The sequence below is a fragment of the Tenrec ecaudatus genome, chromosome 14, assembly GCF_050624435.1.
Source record: "Tenrec ecaudatus isolate mTenEca1 chromosome 14, mTenEca1.hap1, whole genome shotgun sequence".
Classification (NCBI taxonomy): domain Eukaryota; kingdom Metazoa; phylum Chordata; class Mammalia; order Afrosoricida; family Tenrecidae; genus Tenrec; species Tenrec ecaudatus.
The window spans coordinates 79,763,493-79,788,162 of record NC_134543.1 but is presented as its reverse complement, the minus strand read 5'-3'; the positions used below and the strand labels follow the sequence as shown (position 1 = coordinate 79,788,162).

Genomic DNA, 24,670 nt, shown 5'->3' with positions numbered 1-24,670 from the left:
GCAAGTTATATAATTATGAAATGTTGGCGTTATGTGATGCTCTAATCATCCCCCATGATGTGATCTGATGTTATCAGCCAATCACTTGTAAACAGATAATGGGGGGATGCAACACGTAATCAGATCACAGCTTTGATCCCACATAAGGAGACCTCTCCAAGGGCATGGCCTCCATCATCTTTTATCTGAACAAGGGCTACAGGAAAGAGAAGCAGGCAAAGGGAGAGGGACCGCAGTGCCCCCACGCAGAATCAGGGAGAAAATGCGTCCTCTGGATCTGTAGTCCCTGTGTGGATATCTTCTACACTTGGAAGGAGGCCAATGCCAAGTCGCATGGAGCAGTGGGACCCCTGATAGGGAAAGGCGCTACAGACCTCTCTCTAGCATAGACACAGAGCGACAGACTTCCCATGGAGCTGACAGCCTGACTCCAGGCTTTCTGTCTCCTCAACTGTGAAAGAATATATTCATCTTTGTGAAAACCATCCATATGTGGAATTTGTCTTAGCAACGCTAGACAAGTAAGTCAATGGTTACGTAATCGTCAAACGAATATCTTATTTTCAGGTACAATAGACTATCTCACTTTCTCCATGCCCAGGTGTTTTCTTAAGCATACTATGCTACTTTTTTTCTATTTTACAGTCAGGGGAGATGTGACCAACTTCAAGTGAGTCCTTCCGACTCATTCTCATCAGGCATTTAAGTGTGGGCCAGGAAATCAAGAGTAGGAAGATACTCTTTTTGTGTAGAAAAGTCAAGGGTAAGTGGGTGTCAATTGACTCGGTCCAACATGTTGGAAAGCATTTACTTGTCAGAGGATCGAGAAGGAAATGCAGAGGATGCGGCACGAAGAAAGAACCTTGAACTACACATATGGGCAGTCATTGTTGGGTGCCTGTAAATGAGAACCCATGTTACTAAACACACACACACTCTCTCTCTCTCTCTCTCTCTCACACACACACACACATACACACACACACACTGCTAAGAACAAATGTGTATTCTCATGCCTCATTCTACCTAGCCTACTTCCAGAGTCTATTTGGGACACATGTTTCCCACATACTATTCATCACCATTCACCTTATCTAACAGAAATTTAACATGAATCAATTATTAAGCATTGCTGAAACACCTTTTATCAGCAATGTCAGAAGTAAATGACTGGGAGATCTAGTACTGTTCATGAGCTACTATCACCTTTACCGTGGAGAGAAGAAATGAATGGCATCCAGCTACTATTCCTGAAAATGTTGATCAAGGAGCCAATCAATGGATCCTAATAAAAGGAGGAAAATGTAGGAAACAGTTCTTCAATGCTCATAGAAATGTGCATGCTAATGAACTGATACCAGGTCAACACCAGGCTCTAATGCTTGGAAATACTTTCTAAACCTTGAACTGAAACTAGTCTGTAATGTCATTTTTCAACTAAACAACGGGTTACCACAAATAATAAAGATTGTTTGTCTGAACCATAAAGCTCCTAAAGGAATTACTGTATGAGATGAAATTGACAGTAAACCAAAACACACTGCCATTGTGCTGAATCCGATTCATTGCAACCCCTTAGGCAGAGTAGAAATGCCCAGTAGGTTTTCGATACGGCAACTCTTCATGAGTGTAGAGGCTCATCCTTCTCCAGCAGAACAACTGATGCTTTGGAACGGCTGACTTTGCCAGTGGCAGCCTAACACGTAACCACTTCACCCCCAGTGCTCCCAAACTGACATCAATTAATGCTAAAGCAAAGCTGAGAGATTTAGGAACGGAGGGCTTAAGTAATGGTTGTGAAACTACCTAGGTTAAAATAGAGAGAATGGTGATACAACGTGAGGTGAGATAATATTTGTCAACTGTACACGTGAGAACTGTTGAATGGGTATGCTTTGTGCTATCTTCACCACATAAATAATCATGAATTCTCATCTTTTAAACATTATATGCCATGCAAGAACAGGTCAAATACAATATTTCATAAATCAGATTTGATACTACAAATCAGAAATTTCAAAGTATTTCTACTTATTATAATGTCACTCATCCTATTCTAGTGTATACAATAGGATGACAGCTATTTGTTTTATATCTTTTACAAAAGTGTCTTCATAGAGGGCCAGGGCCAATAAAGGAACGATACACACCGAGCCTTTAACTGAAATGCCAGCTTTGATCCGCCCATAGTTTCATGGGCAAAAGATGCGGCCGTCAGTTTACACCAACGTTTATAGCGAGAGAGGCCGCGAACACACTGCTGGTTTCTTGCGGGGTTTGGAAAGAGGTCTTGGGGTGGGGAGCTGATGCCGATGAGTACAAGAAAGAAGTAAATGTTCTAAAATTGATGGTGGAGATGATTGTGTCACTCTTATTAATGTGACCGTGATGTTGAATTATACGATGTGAAATGTATGCCAATAAACTGCTAAAAAGTTAGAGCCTTGGCTATCCTGTGGGCCGTTGTATATGCTCTCTGCAAGTTGGAACTGACGCAATAGAAGAGGATTTTCTTCCATTCTTTTTGGCTCCCTTGTTTAAAGGCCTTAACTTATTGGCATTCAGATTGATGTTTCCTAATTACGCCGCTATCATTTGCCTATGAGTTCTGGAAATACTGCGGCAGCTTGTTGTGGTGCTGGAAGCTATGGCAATGGTAGTTCAAATCCCAGCATGTTCAGGGGGAGCTTCTAGATTAAGAGTAGGCTATAAAGAAGAAACAGGCTATCCACTTCTCAGGGATCACCCATGGAAACCAGCAAAATGTGGTCCCGTATAGTTGCAGAAGGTGAGCCCATAGGTTGGAAGGCACTCAAAATATAACCGGGACATGGCTGGCTTCTGGAAGCAGAGTTCATCTTAACATCGCGCATGGAGTAAAGCTTCCCAGACTTTTATGTGCTGATGGGGAATGATGCAAAATGAAAAGAAACGGCTGTCAAATCCATTAACAATCAGTATATGGGGTGTACAAGATATGAATCTAGGAAAATTAAAGATGGTTAAAATGAAACAGAACCCATAAAGTTCTGTAGCTTATAGGCTAGGCAATAACTCACATTCATTCATTGTCATAAAATCAATTCTGACTCAGAGTAACCTTATAGGACAGAGTAAAATTGTCCCTGGGAGTTTCTGAAACTGTAAATATTTGCAGGATTAGAAAGTCTCGTCTTTATCCCAAAGACTGGCTGGTGGTTTCAAATCGCCAACCTTTTGGTTAACAGTCCAATGCTTAACCACCAGACCACCTGGGCGTCTATGCAAGGTACTAGTGCACTAACGTGGACTGGTGCTAGCCATTTTAAATTGGGCAATATGCAGTTTACTTTGCTAGAATGACAAATTAGAGAGGAGTGGGCATCGTATTTACCGCCAAAAAGAACATTTCAAGATCTCTCTTGAGGTTCAGTAATTTCGGATAGGGTAATATCTATATACTTAACAGAGAAGGCAGTTAGTACAACTACTCTGTGCACGCCAACAGCTAAAGTTAGTCATGACACTGAAAAATTTCTACCAACTTCCTCAGTTGGAAGTCAATAACACATGGAATCAAGATGTGTTGGTAATGTGAAAGTTGTGAAATGTGAAAGTTGAATACCAGGAGGAAGGCAGAGTGGGGTGCGGCCTGGTAACTCAGGACAGGATGATAACCTTTTGCCAGGCTACTGACATCATAGCAAATGCCTTTTTCAACAACATAAACAGACAGTATACATGAAGTTTGCCAGATGAAATATACAGAAGCTACACAGGATATTTGTGGGAAGAAACCATGAAAAAGCTCAATATTAGGGGCTGATTGAAGAATAGACCATTAATTGCTCAAATTCAGGTTAAGCCTGAAGTTGAAGAAAATTAAAATAAGTCAAAACCAAATTAATTGTCGTTCAGTTGATTGTGACTCATAATGGCCTTATAGGAAACCCTTTGGATTTCCCAGGTTTCGAAACGTTATACCTTTATGAGAGCAGAATGTCTCATCTTTCTCCCTCAGAGTGGCTGTTGGTTTTGAAGTGCTGACCTTATAGTTAGTTAGCAGCCCAATGTGGAACCCACTAGGTCACGAGGGTCCTTTTAATAAATCCATGAGCGCCAAAATACAATCTTGGCTATGTGTCACCTAAACTAGAGACTATCTTAAGAACAGATCTGAAAAGCTGGGCCCGAATGAAAAGAGTGGTTAAGTTGTGGGGCAATATCAAGAACATTACACATGAAGAAAGCAAATGAGAATTACAGACAGGGAAGAAAAGACTACAGTGGATATCAGAGGAGACTCTGAAATTTCCTTCTCAACCTAGAGCTGCTAAAGTAAAGGAAGACATGATGAAGTAAACAAGCTGAATAGGAAATTTCAAAGGGCAGCTTGAGAAGATATAGTGGAGTATTATAATGAAATTATATGCAAAGATCTGGAGCTGGAAAATCAAAAGGAAGAACATACTCAGCATATCGCAAGCTAGAAGAATTGAAGCAGAAATCCGAGTCCTGAGTTACCACACTGAAAAATCAAAGGAACAAAAAACTGACCAATGAAGGAAGCACCAAACACTGGAAGGGGTCACTGTATCAGAAAGAACAGAGGAACATTTCAAGAGGTGACACATGATCGAGAACCAATGGCATTGAAATAAGAAGTCCAGGTTCAATGGAAGGCATTAGGTTGTTACTTTTTAAGGCTCCAGGAATTGATGAAATACAAATTGAAATATCTCCTCAAGCTGACGAGGCACTGGAAGTACTTACTTGTCTATGCCAGGAAATTTGGAAGACAGCTACCTAGCCAACTAACTGGAAAATAGCCATATTTGTTGCCCTTAGAGAATGTGGAAATTATTTAATAATATGCTATTGATATCACTTTCAAGTAAAATGTCCTTGAAGATCAGTTCAGGGAGCTGCCAGAAATTCAAGCTAGCCCCAGGAGAGGATATGGAAGGAGGAATACAATTGCTGACATCAGATGAATTTTGGTTGAAAACACTACATACCAGAAAGATATTTGTTTTATTGACTATGCAAAAGCATATGACTAACTCGGTCATAAAAGTATGAATAATATTACAAAGATTGCAAATTCCAGAAAATTATATATATATATATATATATATAACTAATTAAGCTCACGTGGAAACCTGTACATAGACCAAGAAACAATTCTTAGAATATAACAAGGAAATACTGCATGGTTTGATATCAGGAAAGATGTGCATTCGAGTTATATCTTTTCAGCATCCTTCCTCAACATTTATGTTGAGAAGTTGAACGCTATGAAGAAAGATTGTCAACAGGATTGGAGCAAGGCTTCTTAAACAACTTGCTATCTGCAGATGGCGCAACTTGCTTACATCAAGGGCTTGAAACACTTGCTGATGGAAATCAGAGACTGCGGCCTGCAGTTTGGGTACCAACTCAAAAATTAAAAAAAATAATTCCTCACAGCTGGACTAATAGTAAAACTCATGATAAGTAGAAAAAAAGATCGACATTATCAAGGATTTAATTTTGGCCAGACCCACAATCAATGCTCATGGAAGGAGTCAAGAAATCAAATAACATATTACATTGGGCAACATATGTGCTGCACAAGACCTCTTTAAATCACTGAAGGCTAAGGATGTCACTTTGAGGACGGAGATGTGCCTGACCCATGCCATGACACATTCTGTCACTGTAGGGGCAGTGAATTGTTTCATGAGGCTCTCCTACGCCAATGTCTCTAACACCTACAAAACACCTTTTCCTGCATGGGCCTGCTAAGCAGGTGGGAGAAGCTATCCATAGGATTTACCTGTGAGGCACTGAGAACAGGGTTCATTGGGATGTCATCCTGCTGTGTACAAAACAAGCCCTCTGAGAAACAGGAGGAGGGGATGCATTACCAACCTAAGAGCCAGGGGTGGACCAAGGTCCTCTGGAGCGGAGATCTCCGCACAGTGAAGATTCTGGAGCCAGAAGGCAGCTGTAACACCAGAGAAGGAGCAGCAGAACCCGGAGCCAGAGAATGGTGGACTTTCCCATCCCGTGTAGTAAGTGAAGCTGCGCGCTCCTGCGCAGGAGACTGGCTTGTGGCGTGCCGTCTCAGGGCACCGGATCCACGGAGCTGGGTTTGCTGACCCGCAGCGTTTGAGCTCCATGACTTCAGGTTGAGGCTTCGAGCAGAGTGGTATTGCCCTTTGGGCGTTTGCTAGCTGTCCTGTAAGAACTTTCTAACATGTCCTTCAGTTCTGAAGCCTCACTTTACAATCTGTTAGCATCCTTAATAAAACCGTGAATCATACGTTTTACCTGTGAGTTCTGCGTAGCCATCGCAATAGCTATTAAAACCTAAAGATTACAGGTTGAATACTAATTAGGACAACACAGTCACCTCACATGCATGTGAAAGTTGAACGCTAACTAAGGAAGACCGAAGAAGAATCTATGCATTTGAATTGAGGTGCTGGAGAACAATACTGATATTACCATGGACTGCTGAAAGGATAGACCAATCGTCTTGGAAGAAATATGGCCAGAGCGCGCCTTAGAAGCAAAGAGGGCAAGACTTTGTCTTACATTCTTTAGGCATGTCATAAGGAGAGAACGGTCCCTCGAGAGGGATGTGGAGGAGCAGCGCAAAGAAGAGGAAGCCTCGAGATGGCCTGACACTGTGGCTGCAACAGTGAGTGCAAGCGCAGCATAGGAACCGTTATGAGCATGGAACAGGACCGCTCCGGGGTTCATTAGGCTGTGCATGAGGTCGCTGTGGTCAGGACCCACTCACTTGATGGCCTCTACCTGACACACACACACACACACACGCACACACACATCAACCACAAAGACAAGTACAGATTCTAGATTCAAGACACATTCTCTTCCTAGGTTACATAGAGAGGCTCTGCCGTGAGAACATCTTGTGTCTAAGAATTATTACAGCTAGGGCTGTATGTAGCTCTGGGAGACACTAGATAACCCGCTACTGCTGACTCAGTTGCCAAGAAAGAGTCTACTTTTAGCCTATTCAGGGTGGTCCTCTAACAACACTGTTCCAGGAGGCTCTGGAGGCTGCGATCTCCACAGAGCAGGTGGCTGCACATTTCTCTCTCAGGGAGGCTGGGTGGGGCCTTTCAGCTGCTCCCTTTGAGGTTTGCAGCCCAATGCTCAACCCACAGTGCACCCTCTATATGGTTATGGTTAGGATGTATATGTATATGGCTAAGATGTACCGATTTATTTCCTTTTTCATAATTTTTACAAGAATACTGGTAAGCAATTAAACAAATACTGATATACTGTGTGTATAAAGATCTCTAGTTTAAGCAAATCTTAAATTATATTTGGTCATAATTAAGTCTATCACTGCTTTTGAAATGACATCTTTCTCTGTATAATCTTTTCAGAGTTACCATGTTGTTAATTAATAAATCTTTACTCTTCTCAATGCTAACCTATTATAAACTTTTCTAATTGCGCAAAGAAGTTTTCCTTGAATTTGTTTTCGTTTATATCGTGTAGATTTAGTGTTCTTCAAGTAGCATTCAGTGTGTGTGTTTGTCCTGTTTAAATTAAATTGCATGTTTATATAATATTATTTTTTTAAAGCAATTAGCAGAGCTTTAAATAAATCAGTGTCTTTGAGAGAAGAGAAAATAAATAGTGCTTCCCAGCCATCCCGAGAAGCTTCAGGAAACATTTCTCTAATTTTCTTTCAGATATATTAAATCAGAATCTCCATGACCGATTATGACGTGAGGTCAGGACGGTGAGGATTTAATACACAACATACTACTAGTAAATGAATCATGAAGGAAAATGTTAGAAATACTATACTATTATTTACATCAACAGGACATTAGAATATTGACGTATCTTTCCACATGTTTCTTAGTGTCATTTCCTTTCTCAGCTCCTAGGTATCTTCTCCAGCTCTGAAGTCTTTTACCTGGTTTCTCTTCCTGAAATTCCCCAAACAAACATCTCAGAACCAGTAAATTACAGGTAAGTAATTCAAACGAACATGCAATGTCAAAGACAGACAAAATATTTCACCTAAGAAATTTCTATTTTTCTTGTTTTGCATTCTTTTAATTGCTTAAAAACTAGTCAAGTATCAAAAGAAAAATAATTAAAAATATTCCTTCCCATGACCCTGGTGGTACATGTACACAACAGGCTTTCAGACTACTACAATATCTGTCACATGTTTCTTAGTTTGAGTTCCATTTTCCACTGCAGCCTCTACGTGGGAGAGAGATGAGCTATCTGCTCTCATGACAATTGTACCCTCAGAGCCCCTGTACAGGTTTGCTGTAAGTCAGAACTGATGTGATGGCAGGAGCTGAGTCAGAATATAGGAGGGACTACACCCCCCAAAACATGGATTTGTTTTTTAAAACAATATATTTAAAAATTTTTACCAAAAGACCTTATCACCTTCAAAGTGCTCTCCATTATGCTTAATACATTTGTCAAATCTGCGATACCATTCTTGGAAACATTTTTCAAACTCATCTGTTCAGATGGCTGACCGCACCTCCCTCTTTTTCTTCTTCACCTCCTCTACTCATCAACTCGCTGTCCTTCATGCCCCTCTGAATTTACGGAAATAAAGTGAAGTCGCATGGAGTGAGACTAGATAAGTAAAGTGCCTCAAGTAAGAGAGGCATGCTATTTTTGGCCAAAATTTGGTATTCTGAGATCGCTGTGTGAGCTGGTGCATTGTCTTGGTGGCAAAACCAGTCCCCAACGTGCCAAATATCTGGCCTTTTTGTTGCACACCGCTATGTTATCTTTTCAGAACCTCTCAGTAAAACACTTTATTAACAATCTGACCTGGTGGAATGAATTTCAAATGCACTACCCCCTTCACATAAAAAAAAAAAAAGAGCAACATCTTGATCTTTGATTTTACTTGTTGAGCTTTTTTCTGGATGAGGTGATGACTGACTGATGCTTGCTTTCAGGGTCATAAGAATAGCACCATGTCGAGCCACCAGTAATGACCTTGGGGGGAAAGTCTGTGTCACCTCAGAGCTGTTTTCTCAAAGCACAGTATGTTTTCATTGGATGCTCTTTTTCCTGGTCAGTCAGAACCCAAGGCACAAATTTTGCAGCGACTGTTCTCATTAAAATTAGCTGAACTGAACTCCAAGAATTCCAGATCACTTCCCCACCGCTTCAATGGTTCGTCGTTGGTCTTCGAGCACAAGCACACACATTGTGTTGACACTTTTTTCCATTCAGGAAGTCGTTGGATGTCCAGAATGAGGTTTGTCATCAAGAAACATTTTACCTTTTTTGAAATGATAAAACCACTCATACACTTTAGCATTTCCTAAAGCGCTGTACTTGTAAGCTGTGTTCAACATGACAACAGTTTCTGCGGCATTTTTCCCAAGCAGGAAACAAAATTTCACATCCGTACTCTGTTCTCTTCAATTGGCTATCAAAAAGAAGAAGTTTCAGTGAAATTGCTTTTATGAAAAAATTCACAGTGACTAGAGAAACTTCCCAGGCGATGCCACTGTGTGCACTTAAATCAGAGGGAGTTGCTCAATGCTCACCTAGGGGGAAAATGCATACTAGGCAAACTCCGCCCAGTGGAGCTTTTTGTTTCATTTTTTGGGGGAAGCGTACCCCCTCATAGTACAAATACTTGGTCAATTTATCAGGAGTACTGGTGACACAACCACTCAAAAGCACCAGCAGCTCCTTGGTAATAGAAGGCGGGAACTTTCTATTCTTGTAAACTTTAATCTTAGAAAATCACCACAGAGTAGTTCTACCCTGTCCTGTAAGGTCGCTATGAGTCAGGGTTGCCTCGATGATAGTGAGTTTGTTTTGGGGACACAAGGGTAAAATATCTGGTTACTAACCCAAAGGTGTGCAGTTTGAACACACCAGCAACTCCACAAGAAAAGATGATGGACCTGCTCTCATACACACTGCAATGTTGGGAACCCTACTGGGCAGTTTGCTCTGTCCTATAGTGTCACTGTGAGTCCTAAACGCCTTGATGGTGTATACCAGCAGCAGCAACTGATTTATGTGTTTTGAACTCATTTTTAATAGCTTCACTACTCCATAATACTCTAACTTACTGCACCATTCTCTTGTTCTCCAAAGAAACAAACGAATTGTGGGTTTCTGCAGCAGTAAGTACTTATGGGAGTAGGAAGCCTCATCTTTCTCCCAAGATTCTCCTGTTAAAGATGGTTTATTTTCCCATTTTGCCACTGTAAATAATGTTGCACAATACTGCCTTGAATCTATTATTTCTATAAAAGAAAGAAACTAAACTTAACCAATGAGTCAATTCCAACTAATAGGAATCCTGTAGGGCATAATAGAATTGCTCCCCTACAGATTCCCAAGACTGTAAATCTTTCTGAGTGGAGAAAGCCTTATCTTTGTTGCATGGAGCATATGACAGTTTCAAAATCCAGACCTTGTGGTTGTTGGCCCAATGCACAACCCACTCCACCACCAGGGCCCCTTAGTAGGAAGCCTGTGTTGGTGGGGAATTCAACCTGCGGGGATTGCTTGGAAGGCAGCTAGGAAGCTATGCCGACTACTATCCCATCAACACCTACATATTTCTAAAGGCTATTGTATTGCATTTCATAGGACAGATTTTTAAAAGATATAATATGGTAACAATTTTATATCAACAATATATGAAAATGTTTCCTATACCCATATCAACGCTTAAACACACACACACACACACACACACACACATGCTTTTATTGTGAATTAGATTGGTGTTTACATATCAGAGCACCATCTTTGCATTCAATAACTTATTAAACCTCCCAATGGCTGCTCTGTTCCTTCCCCTGCTTTTCTTGGCTGCCCACCAGCTCCCTCTGATTGCACATTCTCTTCCATTTCATCCAAGTTCACACCTGTCTCCCCTCTATACTGTTACTTCCCCTTTCGTCCCTTTCCTTCCCACCTTTGACAGAAATCAAGGACTGTTTCTTTTGGCATGAAAATGTTTATGCTGTTTTTTGTTTCGTTTCATTAACAGTGGTCTCTTACAATATTGGTCCTTTTGTAATTGACTAACTTCACTTAGAATAATGTTATCCAAATCCATACATGTCAACACTTTAAATTTACAAACACATACACCTACCCTATATACAAACCTATGTATATGCTAATTATAACCTATAGATACTTGATATATATTTATCATATATGTACATTTTTCCCATTTGGTAAATAAAAGTTATGTGTACAGTGATGATTCATATGTCTCTGATGTCAACTGGTGTTATGTACACATGCTTCCATGCTTATAGGATATGCTTCTTCCCTTGTTCTTAAACTTTTTTCAAAATCTTTATTAATTTTATATTTTTAAAAACTGCATCAACCTAGAAGTTCTCTGAATAGTAGAGATCTAATTTACTATTGAGCAGGTGTTTAACTTACTTTTACAATGGTGTATTTTACTTCTGTTCCACTACACCATGATATTAAGTGTTTATGCATTCAGTCAAGTTATCCTCAATTTGATTTTTTTACAAATATTCCCCAATGATTTCATCAAGTACCCTTATAGTTTTCAATCTTGGATTTATTTCTATATATGATATGAAAGTCTAAGCATTGTTTCTTTTTTTCAACTGGATAGTCATGTTTCAGCACCATTTATTAAACAGAACATCTTTTTCTAATTGAATAATAATGACTTAGTTATTAACCTGATTTAAGGAGTATTTAAAACAAAACAAATGAACAAAAACACTATCTGCTAGCAAAGTGCCCCAGACACAGAGTGACCCTTTAGGACGAGGTCGTTAGAACTGTCCCCTTGGGCTTCTGAGACTTTAAATCTTTACAGGAGCAGACAGCCTCATCTTTCTCCCACAGAGAGGATGGTAGGTTTGAACCTGGATCTGGCTGTGAGTAGTTTAGTGTATAGCCCACTATGCCATCAGGGTCCTATAAGCCATCAGGATTAGCATAGTAGTATTTTAAGTGGTTCTTTAATGAATGAATTCATTTAAAAACCATGACATTATTTGCTTTTCATGTACATTGTATGAAAAGAAAGCTACAGACTGTTAAAAGTTACGGGTATTGCCACACATCATTAATTACATAAACATTTGATTTGATTTGAACCCAGGAATTATGACTTGAAACCACTTGCCTCTTTCCTAACTTCTGAAAATCAACCATCAAAAAAACAAAAACAAAGAGAAACATCTCCTAAGGAGCTGGTTTCAGCTCATGGTGACCCCCATGTGCTTCACGGAGCCTCAAGCATTAAAATCCGTGTGCACGGACCCTATTTCTGAGATTTCTGTGTCTTTCTATTCAACTACGTAGGTGTGTTTTATAACCAGCACAGTGCTCTTCTAGTTGTCTAAGGAATTTCAAGCTTGGATGGAACAGTTCTTTCCATAGAAATATGATCTTTTTTCTGGGCAGTTCATGTTAATCCTAAAGCACTCCCCTCTACCCAAAAACTAAAACAATTGTTTTGTTTCCGTTAGCAACTTGAAAAATATAATTTCAGTGAAGTTACATGTTCATTATAAAATACAGACATTCTACAACAGTTACACTTTCTTCCTGAGAAGGTGAAGTGGTAACAAAACACTGAAGGCTTCTGAAGATGTTGGCCAAGTAGATGTCTGATATAAAAGAGTACCACACAGGAAGAAAGAGCAAAATATTCAGAGGGGACCCACCTAGTGTATGCAAAACACTGCCGAAGTCAATGGAGCTAGGAAAACTGTGTGTGAGGAGATGCGTAGAAACGAAGTTCTACTATTGTAGTAGTAGAAATTAAGCTTAAATTACTATAGGGTCATCTCTGGGAAATGGAATTAAAAAGATAACTGTAAATTTAAATACAGGGCTTGAAATAAGCTAGTGCAAATGAAGGAGCCTAAGAACTGAATGGTTCGTTCACATTAAATGTGCCTTCTCTGGTAATAGAAACTTTGCAGAGAAGAGCATTTAAAGGTTAGCTATTTGATGAGGAAGAAGAATAAATACACCTATGGAAGAATATTCAAGAATAAGATCTTGGAATATTCCAGTTTTAAGAGGATGTAGATAAGGGGAAGAACTAGCAATGGATTTTGAGAAAAATCAACAAGGGATGAGGAAACCCCAGAAATGAAGGGCGCTCTGGAAGGCCTTGAGAGAAAGCACATGGAAGGGCGGCCATAACAAAATGTGACAGGTGTGCTTGAGAGGTCAAATGACATGGGACTTTATAACAGACCACTGGAAACAGAAGACTGTCATTGACTACATGCTTTCTGCAGTTCGGGTGGTACTGAGAGCAAAACCCGACTAGGGTGCATTTATAAGACTGAATTTGGAGAACAGAGTATAAACAATCTTAGTGAGTTTTTCTACAAAGAGCTATATAAGTAACAGGTACTGGTTAGTGGGGAAAGTGGAATTAAAAAGTGATGTTTTTTTAAGATGGAAAAAAATAAGGTGCTTCTATGTTGATGGGGATGATATGGTGAAGAAGAGAGGAAAAAACATGATAGGTAAAAGAGAGAGAAGACAGAATTGCCCAAGGAAAAAAGGATGTGGTTTATGTACAAATATTAGTTAGATGTAGGAGTCTGGATGATGAATAAGTTTGTGAGCTTAGTGTGACTCATTGAGTGTATGTTTAGTGTTGAGTTTTTAAAACTTATTTTTAGAGTGCTTCAATTTTCTCAATGAATTAAAAAGTAAAATCATCACTGTAAGTAAGTATTTACCCTAAATGAGAGGGAGGAGAGAAAGACACTGAGAAGTTGATATAGCGAACATTTTCAGGAAAATCACAGACCTCATGACCTTTGGCACGCGATGGTATGGCTCCTAAAAGCTGTGGCTGGCCTAACCGTTCAGCAAGACTTGCGATGCCATTCCCATAATGAAGTTAAGTTATATGGCACGCAGAGGAGAGAGGTTCCTGCTGGTCTTGAAGAAACAAAACAGCCAGGTTGTGAGCTGCTTATGAAAAGGGTATCCTAGCAGGGAACAATGGGGGGCCTATTAACCTTAGAGGGGCCTCTGGTTAAGAGCCTGCAAGAAGTCAGCACCCTCAGACACAAAACTGCAAGGAAGCAAATACTGCGAACAACCTGGATGAGTTGTAAGCAGATTCTTTTCTTGTTAAGCCTGCACATGAGAACACTGTCTCAATACCTAATTGCAGCCTCGTGAGACCTCATGCAGCAGGCCCAGTAAAGCCATACCTGTATTCCTGACCCACACAGATAATAAATGTGCATTGTGAGAAGGCACTAAATTTGTTGTAATTTGTTACACAACAACAGAAAGCTAGTGCAGGGACTGGATTGGTAGGAGAAGGTGCAAAATGATTAAATAGACACTAAAATATGGAAGGGGGATTATGATCGGCAGAATTAAGGGTCTTTTGAGAGTCATTCAGTTTGCTGTGCTTCTGTAACCACAAGGGTGCTATTATATGTTATCTACTTTACACTGTTTTATACATTTTGAAAATATCTATTATATGATTTCAGATTTATTGGCAAATAAAATTTTTTTCTATCAAACAGTTAATTCTGGAATATTTTACCCCCACCCCCAGAAATCTGAAAAGAATCCTAAAAGAACTAATGTTTGCAAACTGAAATTTAATTAGAGCACAGCAACTGCCTAGACTATATTGTTGACTCTTCATAAATTAATTGAACACTTTAGTATCAATAGTTTTGAACTGACTGAACCACCTGATACTGTTTTAATAAACCTTTTGAAAGTATAAACACATTGCTATATATAATCCAATTACGCTTACTATATCATAATATTTGATACTTATTTAAAATGCTTTAAGTAGAAAAAAATCAAGCTTGCAGTCTGCATACTCAACATAGGCAAAAAAATGGTGTTATACGTGTGTGTGTGTGTGTGCACTACCTTTCTTTCTAAATGGAAAATAACTAACAGCAATCAAACTTCATTTATCAATTGGACAAATAACTTAGTTATCTTTGGAGAGAAGAAAATAACTGTTAAGTAGAGGAAGCAATTTTAAAGAGTATATAGAAACTTTCATTGTGTAATATCTTAAGTTGGAGAATATTAGAATATATAGCTAATATTAGAATATTTCTTTCAAGACCAAACTCAAGCAATATTAACAAACTGTTGCCTATATTTTTATTTTAAAGAATAATTTTCTTCCTTATCACTTGAAAGATATTTCAGAAAAAATAATACTTCATATTTATATAATACTTAGAAAAGAACTACTTTCCCTATATTGGTCACACTTACAAAGACATGTCAATAGATTGAATGGGAATTAATTAAGAATACCCAGAGAAACTAATTTTGAGCTGTGTAACTGAGTCCAAATGAACAACAAAGACCAAGTAACCTTCTGCCATCTGACATACATAAAATTTCTTTGGTTAAATCAGAGTACAATGAATTAAACAATAGAAAAAAATTAAAGATGTATGACAATTACAACTCCTTCTATAAACTATGGGTTTTGTTTAATTTTTCTCTTTATGTGTTTTCTGTTATCCAGGAGCTATTACACGTGAGTGTATAAGAGCAGAAGAAAATAGAGCATAAATAACATGCATTCAACAAATATAACTTAAGAGTACAGTGGACAACATAAAACCACAAAATACTTGCTATTTCAAATTAGCAAAAAATTCTATTTATCATAGGTGAATATAGTAACATAAGCAAGAGGGGACTGAGATAATATTAGCAAACTTATATGTGTACTTAGAATTTTAAAGAAATCACTTTATGACATTCTTTTATTTATATAAAATAAATCACAATAAATACAAGTTTAACCTCCTATATAAAATGTCAGGTGTTTTCCCTTCTAAACCCATGAAGTTTTACTTCTTAACTTTGTGAAAAATCATGAGTTTTTTATTATTGTTGTGGCGCTAATTTATTTTGTGTGAAAAGCAAAAAAAATGATGAGGTACAAGAGAAAATTTAAAATACAAAATATCAATTATTTTCCAATTGTTTCTTTCATGCCATATAACGGAAGTTCAAAGGAGAGAGACCATTAGTGTATGTGAGTTGAGAACGTATGTCTTCTTTTAAACTTCATGAATGTTGGTGTCTTAGTTTTTGTAGTACCATTTCCTTCACAATGAAGTGCTGAGTTCCATTGCTGGCCACATGTACAAAATGTGAGCACTTAAAAGTACTTTTGATTCAAGGAAATGGTATTACATACAATGAAAATGAATTCCTAATGTAAAATAACATCGTAAGTGTTATCTTCTGTTATCTAAGTTTGGTTTCAGCTATCATATTAAAACTTCCTGAAGCAGTAAAAATATTAGAAATGACAAAAATTACGCTGATAAAAAATCATATGCAAAACCCATGTACATTTAAGAGATGTAGTTCAATGTTATTAATTTGTCATTTATGTAGAAATTAAGTAAAATTTTTTTATAAATGATCCCATAAGGCATTGGATTAGAAAAAAAGTAGAAATATTAAAATAACATTTCTCACCTAAATGTAGTTCAATGCAGACAAAATTAAAATGTGCTTTTATCATCTTAATAAATATTACTTAACAGTTGTTTAAATATAATATGGCTCTGTATTGCATAAATATCTAATATAAGTTCCTTAAATGTGACAAAATAATTGACTAGGTTTTTGAAAAATGTCTGACAAATATTCAGTTCTAAAACAATGAACCATCAAAATAACATAATGTAATTTTAATTGCAAAGTTTTCCACTTTAAGAAAAAACTGCAATTAAGTTGTAAAAAAAAATCACCTCCTGAGTAAAATGATCACAAATACCAATTTTCAATGCTACAATTATTTTTCAATAACTTAAGATATTACAAAAAAGGCATAAGTATTAATATAAACCAAAATTGCACTTCCTTGTAAAGCTATACCTTTGCTCAATAAGTCATATTTATGCATTCACATTTTTCATATATTATAGCCTTAACCTATGTTCCAAGAAGCTTAGGAAGCTAGAACAAAGGAGATTAAGCAGTCCAACTTACAAAGTAGTCATATTTTTAAGGGAAAATCTGAAATGCTTGCTATTTACCATTTGAACTTACTTTGTTATTAAAAAATTTAAATGCATAAAATGCTAGGAATAATTTATATTCCCTCCTTAGGTTATTTGGAATCAGATCATGGTGCACATATGTGAATGAACGAGTAAATCCTTAACCCACCATTTTTTTCTCCAGTTTGTAGGCAATCACCGTGAAAAGCATGGTGTAGATGAGAGGATGATACTGTACCTGATTGGCTCTGGAGGTGGTCATGGGATCAGATGGAGAGGACGTGGTGGTAGTTGGGGAAGATGGCAATGTCTGGGAACAAAGCAGTTCAGGAGCAAATCAACCTTTATAAGCCTTAAACTGAGTATTTAAACAAAACAAAAGAAAATAAAATGTAATATAAAGAGAACAAAATCCTATAAACAAATTTTTCTCCTACTCATTCAAATTTAATGGAGTTTAAGATCAATTGAGTAACTAATGCATGTAAATATGCATGCATAAGCATGTAAAAATAAATTCATGACTTGAAATCATGATGGTGACTGATAAATTCACATGAGTATTAAAGGTATCCTGACCATATTCATGAATAGCAGTTTCTTTTCTCTTCCCTCTTGTTTTCTTTGGGGAAAGAAATAACAAAACAAAAAAATCAAGATATTCAATAATTAGAAATGAGCATCTATTTCCTATCAATGAATACAGTCTGGGATTTGAAGAAGTGGTGAAATGAAGTTTACTTTGGCATAAAAGTATCCACCTACTTAATATGTTGAATTTCACCAACAAGTTGATTCCACATGAATTTAGGGATCCATACTTAAAAGCAATTAAATTTGTAGTTCTGAGTTCTTAATATCATATTATCTTCTAAAATATTAATTTTTAATAAATTTAGAGCCCGTCTGAAAATGTAAACATTACTTAATATTAATAAACATGTAACTAATAGCATCCAAAAATTACCATGAATAGTTTTACCATTTATGAGAAACACTAACATTTTAATATATAAGAAGGGTATAATATATTATAGCATAATCAATCTGTGTTGAAAGTAAGCAAAAAAATAAGAGGAATCATATCTATTATTTTATTTCTAAACACATATATAACTATATATAAAATATGTTGTATGAGAACATGATACACTGGAGACCACTCTACAATTGTGGAAAATCCATTAAGATACTTAAAGAAAAAAATTATTATGTCTAATAGAGTAACTTTAATGTGTTAGGTATTTTTCTTTTAATAAAAGGAATATATGATTTTTACTCAGCAAATGGTATTGCTTATATAGTATCCTAAATAAACAATGTTTCTTAATAGGTGGAATGGGGTAGATTTTGTAGTATACACATAATTACATACGGACACTGTGTTTCTTATGAACATATATCAAACAAAATTACTCAGATATGAGCAAAAGCATAACTTTAAAGGTACAGCAGTGTAAAGAAAAGTAGAAAAAATTATTTAACAGATATATTTTACATTTAATGTTTCAAAATTCTTCTAATTTGAAAAAGCTGGTAAGAGCAAAAGAAGCAGTAAGAAATTTACAACCCACCAATAGTACAATGAAATTAATTATGTAACCTCAGATCACATTGCAAATGGTGTACTCAGTCCTTAGGGGTTCCTGATTCTGACATTAAACCTAAGATACTTTGAGGTGAACTAAACTGAATGCTGAACAGTAGCAAAATTTTGGTCTAGAAAGGAGAGAAAAAGAAGGGAAAAAAGGAAGAAAGGCAGAGAGGGAGGCAGGAAAAAGATGGACAAGAGGGAAAGGAAGAGAAAAAAGAGAGGTTACAGTAAAAAATAATACCTCATATAGAAAGAAAAATAAGTCTTTGAATTGTTAATGATTCAGTTTTGTTTTTTAGAATAAAAACCAGCATTATTTATCCAGATATATTTTCATTTTCGAACATGAAAAATCACCCATAATACTTTCTTTTTATGCAAATATTGTACTGGTATATGTGAATGATCTCATACTACCATAAAGTCACTGCCATCTTGATTTATAATGCCCTAAGAGAACAGGTTAGAACTACACCTGTGAATTTTTGAGACTGTAATTCTTCACGGGAGTAGAAAGTCCAACTTTCTCCCAATCATACTACCATATATCCTGTGAGGTTAGTATTGGCTCTATTTTTCCACCACTTGCTGCAAGTTATATTACACAGAATTCCTGGGAGTAGTTAACATTTATTTTAAAATTTGTTCTGTACTAATATGAGCAATGAGGTTATTGACTAAATAAAAATGGACATTGTTAATGCAAAAAAAATCTTGGACTGTTTTTTCCACTATAGTTTAATATCTAAATTTATTATTTGTGCCACTACATTCACTATTTATATCAAGAAAAAATCTATCTGGAGTACCTTAGATTCACTATGATATCTACTTAACCTAAGTGACTCAGGATGAGGCAATAAAAGTATCTTCATACTTACCATAAAGACTGTAAAAAATAACCCTTTATTTAGAATATCTGTAGAGTAGGATAGAGCCTTGAAAATGTTGATTAGTTTATTATTAATAAGGTTATAAAACATTATTAATAATATTTAAAATATGTATAAACATTTCAATATAGATGACCCATGGTAACTGAAAAGCAAGACAAAATGTTTTCTATCATTTGGTCATCTTGCTGTCAGTGTATTAACAAAGCTAAAACTTTTGAATTTGTTAAGAACTTTGAAAAGATGCTGTTTTATTTATTCAGTGGAGTCCATTTCTGCTTCCATATGTTAAATATTGGACATGTACCAGTTATTGATCTAATTAATATATTTATCAGCATTGTCTTACCAATTCTGACATATTTATTTTACACAGTAATAAAATTACTTCTGAATTTCTGAGGACAATATTAAAACACTTAAAGATAATTCAAATAACATAATGTGGTAAAAAAATTAGTTTTAATATTTTAAGTAAACAAGTGACAATTGAATAACTTTGGACCTAGAGGAGTAAAATACTGTCTGAAGGTCATAGTAAATTAACTCTAAGTAAAGTTTCATAGTTTAAATTACAGTAATAATAAACACACAAGTGAAGTAAAGGTTTTGAGGTATGTTCCTGTAAATATTTGTAAGCATAAAATATCTTTCTTATATAAATATAATTGATAGTAAAAATACTTTTAAAATTTGTATTTCAATTTATTTATGAATATATTGAAATCAAAAAAATTCCTTTCTAATATATTATAGTAATAATTTTAAATTTAACAGTTCTATTATTTAAATTCATGAATTGGTCATAATTGTTCTCAACCACCCAGACAAATGGAACAGAAAAATACATCAGAAACACTCAATGTACAATTTAAATGTGAAATATGTTTGTTTCTTAATATTTTATAAACACATTTTTCTATCCAATTACTGAGCATAATTATAGCTAGTGGTTTTAAATTAAATATATTTTAGTGAAATATCTTATACACATTAAAAGTAACTGCATGTATGTCTATAGAACAGTAATATATTAAAATATGGTATAAAATTTTACTAAAGCAGATAGTTCTAAAAATGATTTTTTTTACATTTTAAAATAGTATAAAAGATAGCTACTCTTAATACCAGTTTATCTTTTAAATGGAATATATCTTTTCCTGCATGATGAAAATGGCTGTTTAAGTAATCTGTTTTGTACACTGAAGCTTCAAAAATTATTGCAGAAAAAAATGGAAGTACTACAATAATTTTAAAACAGTAGATTCCTTATAACTAAATTTTTAAAATTTTACCAACCTTGCATATGCATTTAGTTTAATGTAGCCATAAATATGCTGTTGGGAATATGAACTACAAAGTGATCAGAAATTTTAAAGGTCATATTAACAAAAGATCATTTTGGTGCACCAGACAATATCACTAAAAATACACTTTGTCATAAAGTTTGATTGCAAGTAGGCCGACAGTCATAGATTGTCCAGACTCCTAATATTTATACATGTAGTGAACACAGCAACGACTAAATCTCAACTGTAATTCTAGATCTACCACCAGTTAACCAAGTGATGTCAATCAAATAATCATTCACTGAAACTTCTGTTTCAAGTTCTGTTAAACAAACTATAAAAAGCCCTGGGTATAATATATCAACTTGCAATGCCGTCTCTAGTCTTCCATACTGATAATTATTGTTCCCCTCCTCCAACATCTAAATCACCTGGTATAACTTGGTTTCTATATCAATCCATTGCCCACTTTCCACAAGTCTTTCTTACTCCATCATTTAGATTTCTATAATTGCTTTCCCACACCTTTACCCTCCTCTTAAACTGTTCAATCTCATATATTTTATCTTTCTTTACAATAACAATTTTTATTACTTCAATAAAATAATAACTTTCTAGAATGAGTTTCCTTAGCTACTATAATTCACGTCAGCTCATTCTTCACTAGACAATAACGTTACCTCCTCTTCAGAGGTTGATTTCTTCATAGGCTAGCCCCTCCATACCCGACATCTTCTCCCTGCAACACATCTGCATCATCTTGTCCTCTTCGTCCTCATATTCCTCATCTACAACTTCTCTGCTCTTTCAAGGTCCTTCTGGGACATGTCAGACCTCTTTGGTGGAGGAGCTATGTTAGCCTCTCTAGACTTTTCTTTCCTAACATGCATTTTTTTCCTTGCAGATACATGACTTCAAAAGAACGTTTCCACATTTTCATCCTATCTTTTCACTTTACTTAACTAGCCTCTCTATTATTAGGAGAGTTCTTCCCTTCAGTCATCCCTTGCCACCGTATGATGGCAATACCTTTAAAAATCTCCAACAATTTTAAAGTTATTTATTCTCTTTTTTCGTTAGTATTTTATCTTCTCAATGTCTTATTCTCGGTCCTTTTTTCTCATAGACTATAATACGTTAGTCTTAATTATTACAAAAAAAATCTTCCTATGTACTATGTAGAGGTCAACAGTGAATATTCACAATAGCCCTATGTAACAGATACTATAATTATGCCATATTATGAGTAAAGAATCTGAATAATACAGAAATAAAATATTGTGCTAATAAAAAGTAGATAATAAATGTAAGAGTCAGGAACCCCACGCTACTGTCTCAGATCCAATGCACTTCGCCACTATCATGGAAAGGCTCGGACTTACAATTACTAATAACTGTTTCTGTCTCATTTGTCTGCTTTATTTTGACTGTGATGATATGTAAAATTTTCACTTATACGATAATACAAGCCAAAATCACTGCCGTCAAGTTGATGTTGACTCATATAGACCCTACAGTGTGTGGACAGGGTGGGCAGCATCGCCCCTGTAGGTTTCCAAGACTGTCACTACTGACCTCGCAATTACCATCGAACGCATAAGCACTATGTTACCAGGCAAGATCTGGTATCTTTATTTTCACTTTAAGATCCTCATCTATGTTTCAAGGAAATAAATACTTAAAACAAATTCCAGTTGCCTGAGCCAAATAAAACAACTATCTCAAATGACAAATAATATTTACTAGTTCTAGACTTTCCTATGTTTAGATTTAAAATCATATAGTAATTACAATTCTTTCATTTGCATATTGGAAGAATAAAATAAGTCTCAAAGTCTTATCGAGTTTACTGCAAAATACTTATTGATTTATGCATATATCTCAATTTCACCACCAAAATAGTAGGTGTTTATCTTATTCTTACAATACTACTGAGTATCTTAATTTCACCTTCACACCAGACAGTCAAATACGGCTTCCCTCTTGGTTTATTGATGACTTAAAAATAAAAACAAAACCCAAATCTACTGAAATTTGTTTCACTAATATCTTTCACTACAATTCAGTCAATTCTGACAAGGTCAGTGGTTTGAAACCAAGTGAAAATGATTAAGCTGTATTCCTGTAAAGATTTCCAGTCTTTCAGACAGACAGGAATAGTCCTGTATTGTCCGACAGCAGCGGTTCTCAACCTTCCTCATGCCGCGACCCTTTCTTATAGTTCCTCATGTGGTGGTGACCCCCAACCATAAAATTATTTTCATTACTACTTCATAACTGTCATTTTGATACTGTTTTGAATCAGGCGTATGCTATGAAAGGGTCGTTTGACCCCCAAAGGGGTCATGACCCACAGGTTGGGTGTCACTGTCTTACAGGGTCACTATGAGTCAGAAAAAACTTGATGTCAGTGAGTGAACATATCTGGGGGCCACATAGCTTTGTTTTCAGAGCAATACCAATTGCATTAACGTAGACAAAAAATCAAATTTCTCAACCCACCATTCCTACAAACGCAATGTGGAATCTGTACCTTCTTAAGGTTTTCATGAAGATAAAATGTGATAGCACATGTGTTTAACATACTAACCAACACAGAATATGTGGATATTTTCTCTACACACACTATTCTTATTGTTAGTTACACTAGCATTTATTCTACTGCTATTACTACCTCTACCATCACTGCACTACTACTGCTATTACCCCAACATTCCAACAATCACTTTTTTTGCCTGACAAAAATGAATTTCCCCTTGAATTAATAAGTATTCTATAGAACCAGTTTTGGAATGGATCCCGAAAACCTGCATAAAAGATAGCTAATTCCTGCCCACAGGATCTACAAGTATCCCAAGCACAGGTCTTGATTTTGTACTTAAGAGAATCACAAAGGCACTCTCCTTCCTTTCACAACCATCCACAGAAATAACGGGAACGCTTTTGGCAAATATCATGAGACTTGGGTCTACAGAATATGGCTCAGCAGAGCTTCCAAGGCGAATATGTAGCCCCACCCTGCCCACGCTAACATTTTTTTCTACCTCCAACAGGGATGTTCTATTTCTGTCCACATAGTTTTCTAAATGCTGAACAGATCCCCCTTTCCCAAAACAAACTCACTGCATCAATTCAATTTCAACTCAGAGGACAGAGAGAATACCCTTATTGTTTCATTGATTTTCTTCCTTCTTCTTCTCTATTTTGGCAATTCTCACAGAGCTTCCCAGTCCAGTTCCAGTGCCTGCCTATTTTAGAAGACTACTGTCTATCACTGCAGTCCTCACACTCCTTTTCACTGCTACAGTAGCAGTCCTGGTGGTATAGTGGTCATGCACTCGGCTGTTAACCATAAGGTCAGCAGTTCAAAACCAGCAGCTGCTCCACAAGCAAAAGAGGAGGCTGTCTGCTTCAGTCAGAGTTACAGTCTCAAACACCCACCGAAAAGTCTACACTGTTTTATAGGGTCACCATGAGTCAGAAGCCACTCGATGGTAGTGAGTTTCATTTGTTGTTTTTATTTTAACTACAGTAGTACATTGTTTATATTGTTGTTCTAATCTATTTGTATTTAAAATATCAGTTTAAGAATGTAGGGTCGCTAACAAAGTAGCCTTAGACAAAAAGAGCTATAATTTTGTATCTACTCGAATTCCTGAATAAGTCATTTAATAAATCCTCAACTTAATGAATAAATAAATAAGTTAATAACTACAATGGCTATTTTGTCCACTTTAATGACAAAAATTCTTGGGGCTATATAGAATTACTTTTCTATTTTAATTTGACTTTCACATTACAATATTTTAAATGCCGTTAGACCCTTCTTTCACAATAAAGATTTTCTTTAAAATGTGTTTACCAATT

At 36.2% G+C, this 24,670-nt stretch overlaps 1 protein-coding gene across 1 annotated transcript in view; it reads right to left on the bottom strand.

Moving 5' to 3' along the window:
• Positions 1 to 24,670, bottom strand: part of NOVA1 (NOVA alternative splicing regulator 1) — a 161,309-nt gene that overhangs the window by 12,635 nt on the left and 124,004 nt on the right. The window contains exon 4 of the mRNA XM_075531251.1: positions 17,266 to 17,337. Within this exon, the coding sequence (XP_075387366.1) occupies positions 17,266 to 17,337 (72 nt within the window). The remainder of the gene's footprint in view (positions 1 to 17,265; positions 17,338 to 24,670) is intronic.